The sequence below is a fragment of the Molossus molossus genome, unplaced genomic scaffold (genome assembly GCF_014108415.1).
Source record: "Molossus molossus isolate mMolMol1 unplaced genomic scaffold, mMolMol1.p scaffold_m16_p_8, whole genome shotgun sequence".
Taxonomy (NCBI): domain Eukaryota; kingdom Metazoa; phylum Chordata; class Mammalia; order Chiroptera; family Molossidae; genus Molossus; species Molossus molossus.
In genome coordinates this window covers 13,122,434-13,140,627 of record NW_023425402.1, presented here as the reverse complement: position 1 = coordinate 13,140,627, position 18,194 = coordinate 13,122,434, and the positions used below count along the sequence as shown (strand labels likewise).

General features: G+C 44.4%; 1 protein-coding gene across 9 annotated transcripts in view; it reads left to right on the top strand.

Moving 5' to 3' along the window:
* MED20 (mediator complex subunit 20) overlaps positions 1-18,194 on the top strand; it is an 80,300-nt gene that overhangs the window by 3,715 nt on the left and 58,391 nt on the right. For 8 of the 9 annotated variants that reach the window (XR_004957817.1, XR_004957820.1, XR_004957821.1 and 5 more), the window contains exons 2-4: positions 682-836; positions 6,034-6,287; positions 7,900-8,091. Coding sequence is in view for 2 of the 9 variants with exons in the window: in XM_036249307.1 (XP_036105200.1) it covers positions 682-836; positions 6,034-6,287; positions 7,900-8,091 (601 nt within the window). In the remaining 7 variants the exon portion in view is untranslated. Of the gene's footprint in view, positions 1-681; positions 837-6,033; positions 6,288-7,899; positions 8,410-18,194 lie in introns of all 9 variants that reach the window. The other variant, XR_004957824.1, reaches the window with a different exon arrangement.

Here is an 18,194-nt window from a genome sequence, read left to right as displayed (position 1 = left end):
CTGGACATCACACTTTCAGAGTGTTAGAGAGTTGGGAAAAACATACCCCAAATTGAGGCATTCTGCTTGATATAGTCAGATCTGAAATAGTTGTAAAGGGAATCCTTACTCATTACACAGCTTAGTGATATCAAGTGCTCAGTCTGTATGCCACCTACAGTTTTCTCTTGAATGTTGGCACACATGGCACACTCAGGAAATTCTAGTGTGATAGGAAGTTCACTGCACTGTTGTGAGAGAGTCCCAAGATCTGGGCTCTTATTCTTAGGGACTGTGGGCCTCTATTTCCTCATCTTTTTTTAATCCTCACCTGAGGATACTTTTCCATTTATCATCAGCTAGAGTGGGAGGGAGGGAAGAAGGGAGAGAGAGAAAGAAACATTGACGCGAGAGACACACACATCGACTGGTTGCTGCCTGCACGACCTGACCAGGGCTGGGGACGAACCGCAACTGAGGTACGTGTCCCTTACCAAGACTGAACCCGATACTCATTGGTCCAAAGGCTGACACTAACCTCTGAGCCAAATGGGCCGGGGCTATTTCCTTATCTTTAAACTAAGGGGGTCATGGTAGGTGGTCTGTAAGGTCCTGATGAACTGTGATTCTGTGGGTGATTGAGTGGTGCAGCGAGTGGACATGTGTCTCTGGATACAGATGATTCGGTTCTCTTCCTTCCAGTGTGTCCCAGATGCCTGTGGCTGAGGGCAAGAGTGTCCAGCAGACCGTGGAGCTCCTGACTCGGAAACTGGAGATGCTCGGGGCAGAGAAGCAAGGAACATTTTGTGTGGACTGTGAGACCTACCACACGGCTGCCTCTACCCTTGGCAGCCAAGGTTAGTGAGATGGATCTGCGGGATGGCTGCAACCTGGCTTGGAATTTGATAGACATTCATGTTCATTCATTGAAATCTTTCTGCTCTTCTAAGAGTGATATTCTTGAACACAGATGTGTTCTAAATTCATTAATTCTTGGTCCTTCATCTCTTGGATGGGGCCCATGCTTTTTAGTGTTTTTTGCACTTTGCACTTTTAAAGAAAAAAAAAATGTTTCTTAGAAGGTTGGTTACTAACTTCATCAAAATCATCTGGGTTACTTGTTAAAAGTGTAGTTTCCTGGCTCTGCTGTTGTGGGCCTCATAATCTGCATTTTAAGAGCTCCCCAGATGTTCTTTATATACTCTAAAGTTTGAGAAAGACTCCTTTGAGCTCAGAAGTCTTTGTATAGGATTGTAATAAAGCTTCAGAGTTTCTAGAACTTTTTGCAGAAAGGCTTCATGTTTCCCACACTTAGACAGTGGCCTTGGCTACCTTGTCAGCATAACTTTGACCAATGAATCAATGTTTTAAATGTATTAAGAGGTGAGATGGCTTTGGATGGTGGGGTGGTGATGGTTAGGAGGCAAAGAGGATCTTTGAATATGAATTTGGGGACCTGGGCTCTGTGGTAACTTTACCTTGGACAGTTCCATAGCACAGTGATTAAAAATCTAGATATGGAGCCTGGCCTATGTGGCTCAGTGGTTGAGCATCGACCCATGCACCAAGAGGTTGCCGTTTCGATTCCCGGTCAGGGCACATGCCCGAGTTGTACGCCTGATCCCCAGTGGGGGGCATGTAGGAAGCGGCCAGTCGATGTCCACTCATCATTATCTCTATCTCTCTCTCCCTCTCCCTTCCTTCCTTTCTAAAACCAATAAAGAAAAAAAGAAAGAAAAAAGAATCTAGATATGGAGCCAGATAACTGAGTCCCATACCCTGTGACTGTTTCTATGCTATAATTCACTTATTTCCCCATAGATGCATTTCCTGAACTTTCCCTGCAAAGGTATTGGGGAAGACTAACAGACAGGACAAAGGGAGACCACAGTTTCTTTCTCCCTCTGCTTTGGGCAGTGTCTCTGGCTGTGTCTCCTTGGTTCTAGCTCCTGCTTGGCAGCCTTTGCTCCTGGCTGTAATAACAGCACATCCTCTCTATTTCTGTCCAGGCTTAGGGGTGGTAGTGGCCTCTTGGGTTGCTAATCTTTGGGTGACTTCATCATTCCCTTTGGTTTTTAGTTCTACCTGCTGTATTTTGTCCCGTGTATTATCAAATCCCCTCTAATGAAACTATCTGGTGAGGTTTCTGTTTTTGCACCCTTCCCAATACAGTTCTCTCATCGGTAAAATGCAGAGAAGCATAGTACTTATCTCATAGTGTTATTGTGCTAATTAAATAAGTTAACACATGCGAGGCACTAGAACCAAGGTTGTCATGTAATAAACCTTTAATAAGCGGTAGCTAAGAGGTATACTGAGTTTTACCATCTGTAAAGTTACAGTGTTAACCATTGTTTTGCCTTCAGTAGGAAGGACATAAAAATCAAAAGATATAACGATTATGAAAGCATTTAGAAAACAAACACTTGTATGTATATAGATAATTTCTATGAAATTTCCTGGTGTGGGCTGTTTTCTTCCTGATCAGACCTTTATTTTCAAGGAGCTACAATCCAGTTGGGGAGAATGGAAAGCAGTTGGGTAGAATGGAAAGAACAATAAACTTGAGGTCAGAAGGCCTGGATTGGAGTTGTAGCTTTGCTGCTTGCTGGTTTAGTGCCTTTACTTTTATTTATTTTTTTATCTTCAGCTGAAGACTTTTTTTTTTTTTTTTGCATTTATCTTCAGATAGAACAGGGAGGGAGAGAGGGAGGGAGAGAGAGAGAGAGAAACATCGATGTGAGAGAGACACATCGACTGTTTGCCACCCGTACAACCCCAACCCCAACCGCAGCCGGGGATGAACCGCAACCGAGGTAGGTGCCCTTAGCGGGAACCAGGACTCTCTGGTCTGGGGACACTTTAACCGCTGAGCCAAACCGGCCAGGGCAACTGGCTCAGTGCCTTTATTTTTATCCTCACCTGAGGACATTTTTCCATATTTTGTTCAGATAGAGTGGGAGGGAGGGGGGGAGGAAGGAAGAGAGAGAGAGAAACATCAATGTGAAAGGGACACATCGAGTGGTTGCCACCCGCACAACCCAACCAGGGCTGAGGACAAACTGCAACCTTGGCACATGCCCTTAGCGGGAACCGAACCCGGTTCTCTCTGGACCGCAGGCCGATGCTCTAACCGCTGAGCCAAACTGGCCAGGGCACTCTCAGTGCCTTTAGATACACAGTTCTCACACTGACCAGCATTAGCATCAACTGGAGGCCTTGTTCTTTTTAAAAATATGTTTTTATAATTTTTTTAGTGAGAGAGAGAGAAACATTGATGTGAGAGCGAAACATTGATTGGCTGCCACCTGCATTCCCCCCCTATTGAGGATGAGCCCACAACCCAGGCATGTACCCTGATCGGGAATCGAATCAGGACCTCTCAGTCCATGGGATGATGCTCAATGCAGTGAGCCACACCGGCTGGGCCGGAGGGCTTGTTGACACAGGTCCCTGTGCCTCTCTCCCAGACTTTCTGACTCAGTAGGCCTGGGTTGGGGCAGATAATTCTAACAAGTGGTGGTGGTACTGCTGCTGGTGGTCTGAGACCCATAGCTACGTTTTCCTCCCCTGTAAAAGGGGGACATTGACACTGTTTCTGCTGGCTTCACACATTTGTGCAGATAAGAAGGTTCTTTGTAGTGATTAAAAAATAATAATAATATTGCCTAGCCAGTAAGGCTTAGTGGATTGAGCATCACCCCATGGACTGAGAGGTCCCGGTTTAATTCCCAGTCAGGGCACATGCCTGGGTTGTGGGCTTGATCCCCAGTAGGCAGCGTGCAGGAGGCAGGCAATCGATGTTTCTCTCTCACATTGATGTTTCTCTCCCTTCTTCTCTAAAAAATCAATAAAAATATATTTTAAAAAATAATATTATCTATAAACAACTGAAACACTGAAACTTCTTTATGGCAACTTTCTCCAATAGGACTAGTTATGTACCTGGTGGCAGGTTAATTACATTGGACTATTTAGTTATGGAAAAGGCAGTGCTGTGTTCTCAGTGGAATAGACATTTGCTCTGGATATAAAAAAGAAAAAAAAAATATAAACAACTGAAAGTGATTTCATTAAAAACACCTTAGTTGATCTTCAAAATATCTTCAAGACAGTAAGAATACCTGCAGACTCATGTGAATTAAATATGTAATTACAGTGAGTTTGCACAAGAACAAAATGACAGATCAGTTTTGGATGTCTTTTTGAGGGTTGAAGTTTGAAGGGATTTACCAGGAGTGAAAGGTGTGAACTGGCAACAGGCAGTCCGGAGGGATGTGTGGAGGTTTGTGCAGAGCCTGTTGTGTTCAGCAAGTGGCAGCAGAGTGGAAGCATGTATACAGGTCACAACGCCTCAGGCTCTCCCAACCCCCTTCTCTCTTTTCATTGCTATACTCTCACCGCTGCCTAGAATGTTTTCTGTCCTCCATGTGGCTGAATCCTACCCTCTCTTTACATCCTACTTTAGGTCCTACAGTTTTTCACTTATCTCTAGTAAGATTGTCAACTTTTTGAGGCTAGAGGATAAGTCCTCTACTTGTATGCTTCTTAAATCTAGGACAGTGTTGGGAATAGTTTAAGTACTTAATAAGTATTTGAGATTGTGATAGTCTATCCATTAACTCTTATATGAGCAAGGAATCTTGCTTTCCATTTTTTGCCTTCTATTTTTCACTTAACCAAATATATATGTATGTGTATGTATATGTATATAGATGTATAGAGCTTTCCCTTCCTTCTTGCAGAAAATTTATAGTAATCAGTGAGAAAACTCATTTCTTAGAGACTAAAAGAGATGAGTTGGGGCTTGAAACTAGATCTTTTGATTCCAGGTGCTGAGTTCTTTCTGCTGTAGTGTACTGCTTGTTTCCCAAGTCGGCTGATGTCTTAAAATTGTCCAAGGCTTAACCCTTGCCTTTAGAATGAAGTCCAGACTTCTTGAGGCATGGAAGACAAGACTTAGCACAGCCTGGCCCTGCTGACCTTCCTAGCCTCTTGTTCAGATATTCCCCCTTGCTCCATCTCTGGGGCTACTGCTTATATTTCAAAGAGGGGGAGGCCAAGGAAGGTAGAAGTAGACAGAAGAGAGAGAGCGTCTGCTTCATTTGGCATACTGAAATGCTGTTTCTTTTATTCCATTTCCCTTATTGTGTAATATATGAGTATATAAAAAACTATGTGGCCCTGGCCAGTTTGGTTCAGCGGTTAGAGCGTCCGCCTGCGGTCCGGAGAAACCCTGGTTCGGTTTCCACTAAGGGCATGTACCTCGGTTGCAGTTTGTCCCCGGCCCTGGTTGGTCGTACGGGTGGCAGCCACTCGATGTGTCCCTTTCACGTCGATGTTTCCCTCTCTCTCTCTTCCTCTCTTTCCCTCCCACTCTGTCTGTACAAAAAATGGAAAAATGTCCTCGGGTGAGGATTAAAAAAAAAACAAAAAAAAACTATGTGAAATCTCTGTGAGTTACTAATCATTATCACTAAGCATCCATCTGTAAGCCCATCACTCAACTTAGAATTCAACTGTTATCGCCCTGGCCAGTTTGGCTCAGAGGTTGGAGTGTTGGCCCACAGACCCACAGACCAAAGAGTCGCGCGTTTGATTCCCATCAAGTGCACGTACCTCGGTTGCGGTTTGGTCCCAGCCCTGGTCAGGGTCGTGTGGGAGGCAACCAGTCCATGTGTCTTTCTCACATCGATGTTTCTCTCTCTCTCTCTCTCACTCTCACTCCCTCCCTCCCTCCCTTTCTATCTGAAGATAAAAGGGGAAAATATCCTCTGGTGAGGATGGAAAAAAAAAAAAAGGATTCAACTGTTATCAACACCAGTGAAGTTCCCTATGTGCCCCTCACCTTTTTCTGTAGAGCAGGTGGGTTTTACCACATGCTACCTCACCTACTGTTGCTCAGAAAAGGCTGTTTGTAAGGGGACCCTGCCCCCCGCCCCAGGACTGCTGAGGTAATGCTGGATTGCCATCTGGCCTTGTTCCCACATTTGCCTCTATTCTGGGGTTTGCCGATGGAGGTCTTGATGCTGAGTAGGATCTCTGTCCCTGCAGGTCAGACCGGGAAGCTGATGTATGTGATGCACAACTCAGAGTACCCTTTGAGCTGCTTCGCCCTCTTTGAGAATGGCCCTTGCCTTATTGCTGACACCAACTTTGATGTGCTCATGGTAAAGCTCAAGGGCTTCTTCCAGAGTGCCAAGGCCAGCAAGATTGAGACCCGGGGCACCCGTTACCAGTACTGTGACTTCCTTGTGAAGGTGGGCACAGTCACAATGGGACCCAGTGCCCGAGGCATCTCTGTGGAGGTAAGGCCTTCGTGAAACAGGAGCAGGATGTGCTGAAAGGGCTGCTCAGCACGTTTCCACGTCCCTCTGAATGCAAACTGGTGTTTATGCCTACCTGATCCCTGTCTCCAGAGCATTTGTGCCCCCTTGTCCTGAACCTTTTACCCTTTCTTTAATCATTTGGGACTCTCTAGCCAAGGATGGGAATTGGAAGCTGGGTTCATAGTAGGTAGAAAGCTTAGCAAGGCTGGCTTGTTGGAGAAGGGAAGAGGTAGTCAAGGGAGGCAGGTGAATTGTGTGGAGGGACTAGTCAGCCTTCACAGGAAGGATTGGAGCAGAGCAGGACAACTTTTCATGCAGTTAACTTTTGGGAGGTGGGTAAGATGGGTCTTGAAAGTTATGTAGCAAAGATGTGCCTTTCCTTTTGCCATGCTGTGCACTTTCTTTCATGGTGAAAGGGGTGCATGTGACGACTTCATCTGTGAGGGCTGTATTGAAAATGACAAAGAGGGAGTGTGACAAGTAGCTGGCTTTGGGGCCAGTGAGAATCCACAACCTACCATGTGTCCAGCACTGTGTGAGATTTTTTTTTAAAAGTAAGCTATGAGGCCTGCCTTTTGCAAATTCTTGATTTTGTAAGAGAGCAGGACCGAAGTACAAACTGTTTTGAAGTTAGTCTATGGGAAATGCCATGAAAGAGGCACAGATTGTTCTGGGACTTCGGGTAATGAGAGCACTGCTGACTTGGGGAATTGTGGGCCTCCTATGAGACCAGCACTTAAGGAGGAACTACAAATGTGTGGACATGGGGATACCTAAGTCCTAAAAAGCATCCCCAGTAGAGAAAAGGATATTAGTGGATTACTGCTCTGAAACTCCAAGTACTCGAGGGCCAAGATTTCTTGACCCTTTTCAGCTTGTGACACACCTTCCATTTGCTGAGATCCACTGGGAAACTACTGTTTATCCTCACATTTCCAACTTTGTAGTACAAACATACCCCAGCTGTTTCTGTACCAGTGATTTCCCCCTGCTATCTCTCCAGTGACAAATTAAGAGCGGAGTGAGAAAACTGAAGATGTGTTATCCTTTGGCTCCTGCTATGTTGGTCAGGAAATTATTTCTTAGGGTTGGAGCCCAGGCTGGGTCTACCTTGGGAATAATGGTTGGTCTTAGAGACTTATGAGGGTATGTGTCCTCTTTGTGCCCTACTGATCCCCAACACATACACACACACACACTCACTTTCACTCACTCCCTTTCTCTCCCTCTTCATTTTCTCAGAATTTGCCTGAGCTCTCCTTGAATCTTCCCAGCTTAGTGGGGATTCTGAGATGTTGCAGTTCCGAGATAATACAAGGGAGCCCAGATCTTCCCTTGGGTCTTATGGACAGGGCTGGGGGTTGATAACTCCAAGATATGAATGTAAATAGATGCCTAAAGGGAATGTTGGTGTGTCAAATCCTTGGTGTTTGGGTTGAATATTTCCTGTGCAGCAGCACTGTGCTAGAAGGTATGGATGTGTCTTTGGCTTGAGGTTGGGGAAGACGGGAGCAAGGGTAAGAGGTACAAGGGAAACTGAAGGCCTCATCCTTGCCTGCACTCATCCTTATTCTCTTTTCTTTGGCTCTAGGTGGAGTATGGCCCCTGTGTGGTGGCTAGTGACTGCTGGAGCCTGCTGCTCGAATTCCTACAGAGTTTTCTAGGTAGCCACACTCCAGGGACTCCCACAGTGTTTGGCAACAGACACGACACGGTCTATGGCCCAGCAGATACCATGGTCCAGTACATGGAACTCTTCAACAAGATTCGCAAGCAGCAGCAGGTGCCAGTGGCTGGGATTCGTTAGTGACTGGTAGCTGCCTGGCTGAGTTCTGTCACCAGGGGACTCCACAGGAGGAGCAGGTGCTATACCCTCAGGCCCCTGGGTCCCAGAAACCCAGGGCAGACGTGGAAGCCTCTCTCCCTCTCCAGTTCCCAGCTGTGGCTTTTGTTCTGGGGCTCTGGACTCCTCTCCCCTGACCCTCACACACAGTCCCCTGACAGCTGTTTCACCCCACGCCTTACTGGACTTGGCTTGTCCTCAAGAACAGTAATTATGAAGAGTGGAGAAGTTTGGAGCTTTCATGCTGTAGGGGCAAAGGTAGGACAGGGGTGTCCCTGCCTGGTGTTGGTGGGGAAAGTAGTCTGTATCTCCAACTGATGCGGACTTGGCCTCTGCCACAGTGGACAGGCCTCATTTTGTGTTCGGGCTGTGCCGTAATAAAGGCCTCTGCTACTCAAAGGATGTGGCTACGCCTCTCCTGGAGAAGCAGTAGGAGGCCAACTTGTTTTATGGATGTCATTTTCTGACCTGTTTGCTGAAGAGAATTGTGCATTGACTTTTCTAGGGTGTTGCCTGAGTCCTTTGAAGCCTGTCTCCCTCTCATGACTTTCCATTCTGTTGTAAATTAAGTTCAGCCACAGGCTAAGCTGCTATAACACAGAGAACCTAGTAGAGGTTTAATGTTCTCTTTTCTAATAGTACAGTGGTAGTCAGATGGTCCAGGGCAGGTTTAACTCTACAAAAGTCATCAGGAACTTGGTTTCTTTTTATCTTGTTGTTCAGCTACCCCTGGCTTGTTGTCCTTGCCTGTAAGGTCAAAACATACTCATCAGCTCCATGTCCAAATTCCACTGGAGAAAGGGAGAACAAAGCAGGTTTTTGTTGTTGTTAACCCTCACCCGAGAATATTTTTCCATTGATTTTTAGATAGAGTGAAAGGGGGAAGAGGAGAGAGAGACAGAGAGACAGAGAGACAGAAACAGAAACATCGATGTGAGAGAGACACATCGATTGATTGCCCCCACACGACCCCTACTGCGGCAGGGATGGAACCTCCAACCCAGGTATCTGCCCTTGACCGGGAATCGTACCCACGACCCTTTAGTCTGAGAGTCAAAACTCTGATCCCTGAGCCAAAGCGGCCAGGGCAGCAGTTTCTTTTTTAAAGGATATGACCTGCAGTTGCTCAAACCACTATTGGCCACACTTCATTGAAAGGGACACTGAGACATAGAGCCTCTTATTTGGTTAGTCATATGCCCAGTCAAAACTTAGGGGGTTCTATGACTAAAAGATGGAGAAAATGGGTGCAGGGGTCCAATTAGTGGCCTCTGCTACATGGAGCCCAGTGGATTTGCCCAGGAATGTTCTTGGCTGTTATTTTGCAGTTAGTGCCCCCCTAACTAAGCCATTTGTTTATGAATTGGATGGGGAGAGGGTTGATGCCAGAGCTCCTTTTGGTTTAGCTGGATTAGTCACACTAGGAAGTCAGTTCCGAACCCTTTGCCTACGTCTCAGCCTCTAGGCCTCTCCAGTTCAGATGCACCCAGAGCTTAGTGTTAGAATAGCTGACTTGATACTTGCTTCATGGTTTCCTGAGCTCTTTCTCCTCATCTCATCTGAGCCTTCAAGTTGCTCATTTGACCAACATTGCCTGCCCACCCCACTCCTGCTGCAGAATCCTTCCATCAGGCTAATACTGAGACACACAGTTAGGAAATGTGTTCATGTACATACTGCCATGCTGTCCTCAAGGATACTGTCCCTCATTGAAGGCACCTAAGTAGAAATTGTTTTCAGACATATGGGTTCTGCAGCAAGAGTCAGGTAGTGGTTAAGTTTCCCTTTTAGCCCTGGCCGGTATGGCTCAGCGGTTGGAGCGTCGGCCTGCGGTCCTGAGAGACCCAGGTTCGGTTCCCGCTAAGGGCGCGTACCTCGGTTGCAGTTTGTCCCCGGCCCTGGTCGGTCGTGCGGGTGGCAGCCACTCGATGTGTTCCTTTCACATCGATGTTTCTCTCTCTCTCTCTGTTCCTCTCTCTCCCTCCCTCTCTACCTGAACAAAAAAATGGAAAAGTGTCCTCGGGTGAGGATAAAAAAAAAAGTTTCCCTTTTAGCTTTGGCTGGTGGGAAGCTCAATTCAACTTTGTAACTGCAGGACCTGTTCTCGGCATCTTGTTCTTCACCTTGGTTTTTTTGTTTGTTTTATTTCTGCTATGTTGAAATTGAGGTATATTTTAGTTACCATTTACACACAATAAAATGCACAGACCTTATATTTTTGGCCTTTTGATTTATATTTGCTCTTACCCAGATTTATCTATTTGTATTTTTCTGTAGGCTGCCTCTAGTCTTTTATGAGGTGAGACAATACTTTGAACAAAATGTGTTCTAATCATATATATAAATTGAATGTGGTAAATTTGACTCTAGACATTTTGCATTATAATTCTGTTCCCTAAAACCTAAAAAATAATATAAACTCCTTAACTGTACAGTCAAATGTCAGGGTTCTCAAACATCTCCCATATTGAATAATTCAGTTCTCCACCTGACAACCCTTTCAAGCTGATATATCATCATGACAAAAAGCTTTTCTCAGGCCACAAACAAAGGAGAGAATGAGCCCACTTGAATCAGTTTACCACCCAACTTCCTATTGTTAACATCTCAGGAAATTGTGCTGTGAATAATTTTGTGTTTTTGCTTTTGTTGCTGGCAAGTGGACGATTAGCACAATTTTAAAACATGAAGAGGACATCATGTCCGGCCCATGTGGCTCAGTGGTTGATCATCGTCCCATGCACCAAGAGGTCAGCTGGTTCGATTCCCAGTCAGGACACATGCCCAGGTTGTGGGCCAAATCCCCAGTGGGGGGCATGTAAGATGCAGCCATTTGATGTTTCTATCTCTCTCTCCCTCTCACTTCCTCTCTCTAAAAAAAAAAAATCTCCCTGGCTGGTTTGGCTCAGTGGTTGGAGCGTCGCCCCACAGACCAAAGAGTCCAGGGTTCGGTTCCTGGTAGGGGCATGTACCTCGGTTGCAGTTTGTCCCCGGCCCCGGTTGGGGTCGTGTGGGTGGCAACCAGTTGATGTGTCTCTCTCACATCAATGTCTCCCTCTTTCTCTTTCTTCCTCCCTCTTTCCCTCCCGCTCTGTCTGAAGATAAATGCAAAAATGTCCTTGAGTGAGGATAAAAATAAATAAATAAATAAATACATAAATAAATAAATAAATAAATAAATCAAGAGGGCTAATGTTGATAATGATGTGAAAAAAACAATGATCACAGGCTATTGAAGAGATGGAAAAACTACTGTTGATTTGGGTAAAGGAAAAGCAGTTAGTTGGTGATTACATTTCTGGGGGCAATGGTATGTAGAAGCAAAGATGCTGCATGCTGACTCCTGAAAGATGCCCAGGAACGAGTGCTGGAAGTTCTGTTAAGGCTGGTGGGGTGGTTCGATAAATTTAAGAGAAGTGTTTGTTTATAGATTAAATACTACATTCAACATGTACTATGTAAAGGAAATCTAACCCTGGCCGGTTTGGCTCAGCAGTTAGAGTGTCGGCCTACAGACCAGAGTCCCGGATTCGGTTCCCGCTAAGGGCACTTACCTTGGTTGCAGTTTGTCCCCGGCCCTGGTTGGGGTCGTGTGGGTGGCAACCAGTCAGTGTGTCTCTCTCACATCGATGTTTCTCTCTCTCTTCCTCCCTCTCTCCCTCCCACTCTATCTGAAGATAAATGCAAAGATGTCCTCGGGTGAGGATAAAAAAAAGTTAAAAGAGGGAATCATTTGGGGGTCTGGAACAAATTAATTCAATTTACATTATTTCTAATGGAAAAAAAAAATGATTTGGTTTTTGAAGAAATCACTTCTTGAACAGCCTTCTGGAATGAATTAAATTTGAAAACAGGTCCCACAGTACACTTTGCCTTTTAGACACAGTCTTGGCTCCTATGTATCCAGCGTTCTTCACTTTTGTTCTTTTTCCTATTTGAGCATACATTTGACCAGCTTTAAGTCCAGTGAACACCAGATCAAGCTTTAAGAACTGCCACTTTAGGTACTTTTGGTCATGTTTGTCCTTTGTGGCCATTAAAGAAACTTTATCACTAAAAAGGTGGGTAATGCAATATATTTTAACAAATATGACTCCACTTGCAAAATTACCAAAATGTAAGTAGTAACTAGTGGAAGGGCCCAAATGTCATCCATCTTTTTTTGTGCAAGTCTGAATGGAGCTTTCAAGAGTAGTCTAGGACTGACTGCCCGTGTATAAATTTTTGTAAGTTCAAGTTGATTGAAAGTTGAGGAGCAAATGTATAAATTTAAGGATACAGGGCATGGCTATCCTCATTTTATAAATGAGAAAAACTTAAACTTGGCTGCTAAATGGAGATACCATAATTTTGGGGATCAGATTCTTCCTTCTACATTAGGCTATCTTCTACCCAACTTCCTTTGCTTCCAAATGTATTACTCCCTTCCCTATCTGTAGCTACCCCAAAAAGAGCAGAAACTGGGAAGTTTCTAGGACCCTTCTAACAAGTCATCTTGGTGGGTACCTTTGCCAGAGCCACATAGAAATTTGCCAACCTTGACTCTCAGAGCTAGACAGGGCAGCTGTGGGGATCACTAGTTCTCCTTCATTGTAAGATAGGGAAGTGATGGCTCCCAGAAAGTGATGGCTCCCAGAAAGCTCATGCCTAGAGCTGAGGCTGGAAGCAGGACTAAACTTCACACCAAGGTCTCCTAGCTAACAGCATGTGTCAAAGAGTGACCCCTGGACCTCTGTGGTGCCAGGTGATTTCAAATGGAATGTGGAAAACATTGTGACATTAGCACTTATGTCTTATTCTAATGTATGTTAGAGAAAAATATAACTAGAGCTCTTTATTCCTTAGGATAAGGGTAAGTTTTTGAAAGAGTCTATTTATAGAGAACTATTAAGTTGTAGTACAGATGATACCTACAAATGGCAATATCTGTCAAGGCAGAAGGCAAACGCTGGGATTTGGGGAAACACTACATTCTACTTTGTGCTTAGTCCATTTTTTGTATCCAGTGCTTGTGCCTGCTCTGTCTCCTGTGCTGTGCTGATTCACTGTACCCTGTTCCTGTGCTGTCTCCTGCTTGCTTTCCTTAGATCTTGAGTACCAAGTAGTCATATTTCCCTGAGCTCTAATGGTATCACTGCTCCACTGAAGGAAATACTTAGAAACTGACCACTCGGCCCTGGGCGATTTGGCTCATTGGGTAGAGCGTCGGCCTGCGGTCCAGAGAGACCCAGGTTCGGTTCCCACTAAGGGCACATACCTCGGTTGCAGTTTGTCCCTGGCCCTGGTTGGTTGTGCGGGTGGCAGCCACTCGATGTGTCCCTTTCATGTCAATGTTTCTCTCTCTCTCTCTTCCTCTCTCTCCCTCCCACTCTTTCTGAACAACAACAACAAAAAAAGGAAAAATGTCCTCGGATGAGGATTAAAAAGAAACTGACCACTCCTCCCCACCAGTGGGTCTACCCCAACCCAGTCTGTCCAGTATTCATTTTTGTAGCTTCAGGATGAGGTAGTGAAATTTTTATCTCCAAATCCTGACAGGTAAGAGGAGTGGTTAGAAATTCCCACTTAAGCATGTCTTCCAGATTTCAAAAGTTGAGGCTCTTAAGGTACAATATAGGAAGGGCTATAGGGAGAACATTCACAGAAGATCTAGAGCCTTGCAGGACTGATGTATATGTATTGTGTGTGGGTGTGTGTGTGTGTGTGTGTACACTTTCTGTCTCCAAGCCTGTACCTGTTACTTCCAGTACTGCCTTTCCCTCACCACAGCCTCCCTCCCCATATCTGCTGCTGTCTTAGTGCCTTGGGTTGCAGGCTCCAGTTACAGTTGCCATGTGGAATGGCTGAAACCAATTGTATTACAAAGTGGGTCCTCTCCTAGGGGGTGGAGTCTTTGGCACTCACTTCCTGGGGTAGATTTTACCCAAGGTGAGTTTCTGTCATTGTGAAGAGCATTCCAGATTCAGTCTCTTGGGTTAGAAGGGACCCTTTAGGTCAGCTAGTTTGACCATCAATACTCTTATCTTTACACCATCCCTCCCAGAGGTCAGGCAGCCTTGTCCTGGCTTCATCTGGGGAAATCCCTTCCTGCTGTATTTCACCCTTTTCTCATTAAGTCTTGAGATAAAAATCAAAACAAAACATACCTTCCTTTTCCCTCCCAGACTGTGGAGACTGTATTGTGCTTAATGAGGGGATTTGTTGTTGGTGCTGGAGTATGCATGAACTATGATTCCAAAGTAGGAATCACATTACTCCAGGTCATCAACCCCCAAGAGGAGCCTTAAGAGGTTTAAGGTGCTCTGAAACTGGACATGGTTTTGTGGACATGCACAGTTTTGGGGAAATGGGATTTATAGGGATTATTAGAGTATCTCAGAGATCCGTGATCCAAAAATTGAGTCTCTGAAGGGAAATAGCAGGAAGACAAAAATAAAGCAGGGGTGAGATATGTCTAGAAGCTGGCATATCGTTAGCAAGACTTTGCCCTGCCTTTTGGACTCCTTAACTGGGCTCCTCTCCAGGGAATTTCCTCCTTCATTTAGCAGTCCTTCAGACCTTTCATTCAGTTTCTAGAAACCTGGACTACTTTCCTGCTCTTATCTTTTCTATAGGTTCCCCCTTCTCTTGTGTCTTTATACACATAAGGCAGCCCTCGTTTATTGTGGTTAATCAGTCCCAGACTCTACCATGATAAATGAATTTCCGCAAAGTAGGATTCTTTATTTATATACAGTCGTCCCTCGCCACTTCGTGCTTCGACTTTCACAGCTTCACTATTGCGGGAAAAAACGCGATAGAGTAAAGCTACAAAAGTTGAAGCACGAAGTGGCGAGGGACGACTGTACACAGAACCTTTCAGAAATGAGTGGAAGTAAATATGTATGAAGCAATCTTTACAGCTTTCTTGGTGGCCCCAGGAGTTACTCTTCCATTATGACACACTTGATGGGATCTGAAAATTATTCTGTTGTGATGGAATTTGGCATAATGAACATATTTTCATAAGGAGGCAATTGATGAGGCAGATAAATAGATCCTAATCTCTGATGAAATTAGCAAGTTAAAATTCTTGGTACTATTAGGGCAAAGATTCCTAATTCTCTTTTATTCTCTGTTTTATTTCCCAACACATACCTCCCCCATCAGATGGCATAGACCTGTTTTTACGACTAGAAATCTTTTGTCACGTAGGAAAGGGAAGGCTAGAGATTAGAGGTGACAGTTGTTCTGAGGCAGCCTATTAATGGGAAGAGACCATGTGTTAGGAGCTAGCTGGGTGCTAGCCGTAGTACTGTCTCTAATTTGCCCAGTAGCTTCAATTAAGTTGGCCTTTCTGGGTCTCATCTGTAAAGTGGGACGGATGATGCTGACTTTCCATATTTTATTGGCTCCTTGAAAGGCTCAAGGGAGAATAGATGTGAAGAGTGCTTAAGATGGGAGGTTGTGTGGTCATTGCTGTTTAGCCTAGGTTAAAATTCTCCACTGCAAAGAGTGTTATCGTAATAGAGAACAAGCAGTATAGAGAGGTTTGGAGAACATACTTATCATACAGGTATTTTGGTAACCAGATCAGTGAACACAGTTGTATGGACCATCTCTTAAGCATAGAAATATATTTTTAAATTTTTTTTCCCGTTATAGATTTTAGAGAAAGAGGAAGTGAGAGGGAGAGAGAGAGAGAAACATCAATGAGAGAGAACATCAACTGGCTGCCTCCTGCATGCCCCCCACTGGGGATCAGGCCCACATACTGGGCATGTGTTCTGACTGGGAATCGAACCGGTGACCTCTTGGTGCATGGGTTGATGCTCAACCACTGAGCCACACTGGCTGGGCATGACTATATATATTTTTTTATCCTCACCTGAGGACATTTTTCCATTTTTTGTTCAGATAGAGTGGGAGGGAGACAGAGAGAGAGAAGCATCAATGTGAAAGGGACACATTGAGTGGTTGCCACCTACATGACCCAACCAGGGCTGGGGGCAAACTGCAACCGAGGTACATGCCCTTAGCGGAAACCGAACCCAGGTCTTTCCGGACCACAGGCCAATGCTCGGGTAACTGCTGAGCCAAACCGGCCAGGGTATGACTGTATCTTTTATGTGGAGCATATCCATCCCTCTTTCCCCTTAGCTCCTAAGCCTTTGTTGTGGTGGTCTCTGAATTTTGTTTTTTAATGTCATGTGTATCATGATTGCACTTGTAACCAGTTGTGTCTTTAAAGAAAGTTCAGTGTTCCTGATTCTATTTTTCATTCTTCATTGATGAGCTACCTAAGCTTTTAACTCGGAAGTTACATTAAAACCTTTTGTTAGCTATCCTGCGTAGCTTTTTCATATTTAAATGACCAAAAATAGCCTTATTTTTTCTGCTTTCATCTAACACACAGTTCTCAAATGTTTTGGTCTCAGGACTCCTAGGTGCTCTGAAAACTTACTGAGTACCCCAGCCCTGGTCAGTTTGGCTCAGCAGTAGAGCTTAGGCCTGTAGATCAATGAGTCACGGGTTTGATTCCAACCAAGGGCATGTACCTCAGTGGCAGTTCATCCCCGGCCCTGGTTGGGGTGGTGCGGAAGGGAACCAGTGGATGTGTCCCTCTCACGTCAGTGTTTCTCTTTCTCTCCCTCCCACTCTATCTGAAGATAAATAGAAAAATACCCTCGGGTGAGGATTAAAAAAAAAAAAGAGTACCCTAAAGAGCTTTTGCTAATGTTGGTTATATCTATTGATGTTTACCTTCATAAAAATTTATAGTGAAAAAAAATGAAAGTATTTAATTCATTTAAAGGAAACATTAAACCTCTCACATGTTAACATACATAGAATATATATGTATTTTTAAATTCCTCACCCAAGGATATTTTTCTGTTTATCCTTAGATAGAGTGGGAGGGAGGGAGAGAGAGACAGAGAGAAACATCGATGTGAGAGACACATCGACTGGTTGCCTCCCGCATGACCCGACCAGGGCTGGGGACGAACCGCAACCAAGGTACATGCCCTTGACCGGAATCATTGGTCCAAGGGCCGAACCACTGAGCCAAACCGGCCAGGGCAGGTAAATACAATATTTAATGAAAAATAACTAAAAAAATTTAGTGAGAAGAGTGGCTTTGAGCCCTGGCCGGTTTGGCTCAGCGGTTAGAGCATCGGCCTGCGGTCCTGAGAGACCCGGGTTCGGTTCCCGCTAAGGGCACGTACCTCGGTTGCAGTTTGTCCCCGACCCTGGTCGGTTGTGCGGGTGGCAGTCACTCGATGTGTTCCTTTCACATCGATGTTTCTCTCTCTCTCTCTCTGTTCCTCTCTCTCCCTCCTACTCTACCTGAACAAAAAATGGAAAAATGTCCTCGGGTGAGGATAAAAAAAAAAAGAAGAGTGGCTTTGTTTTATATTTTTGCAAATCTCTTGAATGTCTAGCATAATAAAAGAGAGTGAATTCTCATATCTATTTCTGCATTCAATCTGTTGTTTTGGTTGAAGAATATGAAGAAAGTCCAACCTCACATAAATGTGTAGTTGGAAAGGGGGAGGAGTATATTAATAATCTTTTCAATTAATTGTGGATATTCTTTGATACTATATCACAATTCCACTACAGGTTAGTTGCAGTGTGGAATCTCAAACTCAATCAGTGAACTTTTGTACTCTATTATATTAACATTCATTGGTTTATTTTGCACTTTAAAGGGACCTTTTACTGAGGTGTGGTGCATTGGTCATTTGGAAATTACTACACATCTTTTAAATGTTGACACACATTTCATCATACAACATAAAAAAATTATAATAAATTGTTAATATCACCACCCATCTCATCAGAAAAGTCTTCGGAAGCTGTTAGGCTCACAGGGTGGATACAAGTGTTCAAAAAATTCTAAGTTTTGCTTGAGAGTTTGAGTTTGATCATTGCTAACAAATTCTGTCAGGCTCACTTTGTTTATTTTTGAGAAAATATCTGTTAGAGACATAAGGCTGAATCATCTGTTAGCTCTCCTTTTAAGTAAAAGTGGTATTCTACGAAGGAAGTTGCTAATTCAG